Genomic DNA, 3,797 nt, shown 5'->3' with positions numbered 1-3,797 from the left:
GTCGCCATTTGGCAGCGCTCTCCAGCCCCACACCACCTCCGCGGGCCGCACCCCCAGAGACGGACAGACTTTGGAATCGCTACCCAAACGCCGCACTGGAAGGTCGTTCTAGCCAGACGAATCCTGCCTTCCAGAACTCCCTTCCTCCCCTTCCGTCTGAGTTTCCCATCACCCGCCTCCCACCATGCTTCCTTATACCGGAAGCCTGTACTCAGTGAAGATGGAGAGGGCCGGGAAAAGGAGGAGGGCGTGGCCTGCGGCCGACCTCGCCGGCTACGCAGCTTCCGGTGGCGCGCTGGTGACGTATCCGAGCGCGCCGGGCCGCGTGGAGGCCGTTCGGCTAATGGAGGTCAGCGAGGGTGATCGCTGCCCCGGTCTCGCGTCATGGAGAGCCCGGGTTGCTGAGCATGGGTACCCGGGACGGGAAGGGTGGCTGGGGAGGGCAGCAGTTAGTAAGGGCCAGCGGGGCTATTGTGTGTGGGGGATAGAGGGGGTGGAAAAGCTTTTGACTCAGTGACCCAAGGGCGCTGGCCGTTTGCAAATTCGGTTCCGGCCTGCTATTGCGCACGCGTTCCTCTGCCCGCCTTGGGCACGAGGCCTAGCCGGCTAGGCAAAGCTACCCGCAGTGACCCTTGCGTTTCCTCCCAGTAGGTTGTCGTAGGTCTGCATTTTAGGTTTTAGGGTTGATATTTACTTAAACGCAGATTCGATTTAAATTGCTCTTAGAAATGTCTTGAGAATCGATTCGGTTGGCCAGCGCTTCCTTGCTGTCTGGGTTCATCAAGTGGTGGCTATTGAACTTGTGCAGATTTCCCCCTTATGAGCCATATTTTATTTCCTCGTGAGTGTAACTTAAGCCGGTCTTTTTACAGCTGCAGTAGACAATAAAATAAGCTGATCATGTACCCGATTCCCGGGAAGGAAAAAAAAATTAAGGTGCTTTCTGCTTCAGTCGAATCAAGGTTTAGTAACTTGTCTCATCTGGTTTCTGTCTCATTTTAGGGAACAAGACTGAGGCGGAATTGTTGAAAGAAACATGAATATGTAACATGTTCTCGAAGAAGGTCGCGTTTTCCACGACTTGAAAAAAGGTAGTGTGGTTAGCCGGGAAGGCAGTTGCAAGTCTTGCACTGTGGGCTGAAAGTTCCAGGTTTATCCTGGTTTGCGGGAATTGGATAAAACCTGGGAAGGTGACTCTGGGTGGTGCCAGTGAGTTTTGCTCTTAAAAGTTTAGGGGTGTGACTCCATTGCACCTGCTTGCCTGACTCACATAAGACCTACAAGTAGGCTGCCTGTAATCCTAAGGCTTAGGAATAGAAGGTCAAGGGCCTCCTCGGTGATATAAAATGATTGAGCCAGCCTGGGCTGTATAGGATTCAGTCATAAAAAGGGAAGAAGAAAAGAAAAAGATCCCATTAAAATTATTTTCTCTGTTTATATGTCTCTGTGTGAGCATGGACACATGTGCAGGTGCCCACAGAAACCCAGGGAGTTAGCTCTCTGGAGATGCAGGCATTTGTGAATCACTTAATGAGGTTACTGGGGACTGGATTTTGGTTATCTGGAAATAACAAAATACTATTAACTGCCAAGCCACCTCTTCAGCCCCTGTAAACACACGCACAGTTAGGGGGGAGGGGCTTTTCTCCAGACCTAACACTTGTATCAGCCCCTGCAAACACACGCATAGTGGGGGGGGGCTTTTCTCCAGACCTAACACCTGTATCCGTAGTGTTCGCATGTTTTCCCAGACATCTCAGGAACATGAGTTATATATCTGAGGTTTCCCAGAATCACTCTGACTTAGACTGTCCTGTCATATTTCTTTAAGCCAGTAATTTTTGATCCTGGATACCTTTGAAATTTAAAAAAAAAAAATGCCCAGATTGGCCGGGCGGTGGTGGCGCACGCCTTTAATCCCAGCACTCGGGAGGCAGAGGCAGGCGGATCTCTGAGTTCGAGACCAGCCTGGTTCCAGGACAGGCTCCAAAACCACAGAGAAACCCTGTCTCGAAAAAAAAAAAAAAAAATGCCCAGATTGGCTTCCAGGAAGCATTGAGCGGGACCTCAGGATCTAGGTGTGATTGGAAGTGCAGCTGGGGCTGGCGCCTCCCAGGCTGGAATGTGAGCTGTGGTGTCTGAGCGCTTGATGCTGAAACAGAAACTCGGGACTTTGGCTTCAGAAAATGCTGTTATATATGTAACGGGTGTTCAGAACAGGGGAGGATTGGGGCCAGGTATATAGGGTGACTGTATCTTCATGTCATTGCCATGGTTTTCTTCTGAGTTTATATAATTCTCCCCTCTCTATTCAGGACCTTGGAATCGCTTGCTAGGAGTCTTCCCTCCCTCCCTCTCCCCACCCCCACCATCATGGCGGTCCGCCTGATGAAGCAGTGTGCATGCCTGTTGAGAGAAGCTACCCGTCTTGTCCCCGCCATTGCTCCAGTTGGCCAACTGAGACTTGCCGGGGTAGCCTGTAAGCATTTGACCTCCTCAGTCAGTTCCCCCTCCTCGGGTTCCTTGACGGAGCTGCTGGGAAAAGAGCAAGTGTTTACACCCTACCCAGAAAACCAAGAGGTGGACAGCCTCATTGAGAAAGCCACCAGGCCAGAGGAACTGCTACAGCTGCTAGGTGGGGGTCATCGCCTGCACCACAACCACGCGGCCCTCATACTCATCCGGCTCTCTTACCTGCTGTCCGAGAAGCCGAAGGAGAAGGCTTTGCTTTTAGAGGATGCTCGTTTTCAGCAGCTTGTCAGTCAGGTCAACAGTCAGGTGAGCGCTAACATCTTCTCTTTAGGTCTGTGGAATCCTTGCAAGGAGCTTAGCTCCGTCCCTCACCACTAGCACCAGCAGTAGACAGGGCTCCTGGTATTTCTTCTAGATTGCAAAGAACTTGCCCGTGCTTTTTGTTCCTCCTCCTCCCAGAAGCCTGTTAGGTAAATGCTTGAGTCAAGGACAACCCAACATCTGGTATCAAACTAGAGAAGATGAGCCTGGTCCTTTTCAGTTCCTTTGGTGCTTTGTCCTTACATTTCTGCTCCGCCCCCAGTGTCTGATTGCCCATTGACACCACCTGAAGTCAGGAGGTGCCCTGTGACTAGTGGTGGGCCCTGAACCCAGGGCTATTTTCTAGTCACATTCAGATCCTCAGAGCATGAACAGGAGGAAAAGATACGGCTTATTTGCATGGTTCTGCAGCAGCACTCAACTACAGCCAGTGTAGTCCCTAATGAGGATAGACTCCTTCACAGAGCTGCTTCCCTGGATCCCATCGGCTAATACAATCCTACCCTAGCTAAGCTGGCCTCATTCCCTCATCTCAGTGTGATAAGGAAGGGTTGGGCTAAGTGCGTTATAAAACCATTTGCGGTTTTTCTGTGTAGCCCTGGATGTCCTGAAACTTGCTTTGTAGACCAGGCTGGCCTTGAACTTAGGTAGTATAGGAAGAACTCTTACGATTTTGTAATTAAGCGTGATACCTAGCTTGTGCTGTGTGTATTCACATCAGATTCAAGTGTTTCTTCCCAAGTATATAATGTATAAATAAACTTAATAAGCCTCTTAGTCTGTGATTTAATTGTAGATGTGGTGTGTTTGTTTGTTTGGTGATTCTTAAGATACAAGACTTAGGGGCTGGAGAGATGGCTCAGTGGTTAAGAGCATTGCCTGCTCTTCCAAAGGTCCTGAGTTCAATTACCAGCAACCACATGGTGGCTCACAACCATCTGTAATGAGGTCTGGTGCCCTCTTCTGGCATGCAGGCAAGCATGGAAGGAATGTTGTATACATAA

The 3,797-nt window shown here is 50.2% G+C and overlaps 1 protein-coding gene across 2 annotated transcripts in view; it reads left to right on the top strand.

Annotated features, from left to right (window-relative positions):
* The first annotated feature begins 308 nt into the window (after nt 1-308).
* The window catches only part of Tbrg4 (transforming growth factor beta regulator 4), an 8,862-nt gene continuing 5,373 nt past the window's right edge, over nt 309-3,797 (top strand). The window contains exons 1-3 of one of the 2 annotated variants that reach the window (XM_005366208.3): nt 309-349; nt 1,003-1,091; nt 2,316-2,778. In XM_005366208.3, coding sequence (XP_005366265.1) covers nt 2,374-2,778 — 405 coding nt within the window. In that variant the 5' untranslated portion in view covers nt 309-349; nt 1,003-1,091; nt 2,316-2,373. Of the gene's footprint in view, nt 412-1,002; nt 1,092-2,315; nt 2,779-3,797 lie in introns of both variants that reach the window. The other variant, XM_026788748.1, reaches the window with a different exon arrangement.

The sequence above is a fragment of the Microtus ochrogaster genome, unplaced genomic scaffold (genome assembly GCF_000317375.1).
Source record: "Microtus ochrogaster isolate Prairie Vole_2 unplaced genomic scaffold, MicOch1.0 UNK6, whole genome shotgun sequence".
NCBI classification, from domain to species: domain Eukaryota; kingdom Metazoa; phylum Chordata; class Mammalia; order Rodentia; family Cricetidae; genus Microtus; species Microtus ochrogaster.
The sequence above is the reverse complement of the archived record's forward strand: the minus strand, read 5'-3'. Positions and strand labels throughout refer to the sequence as shown.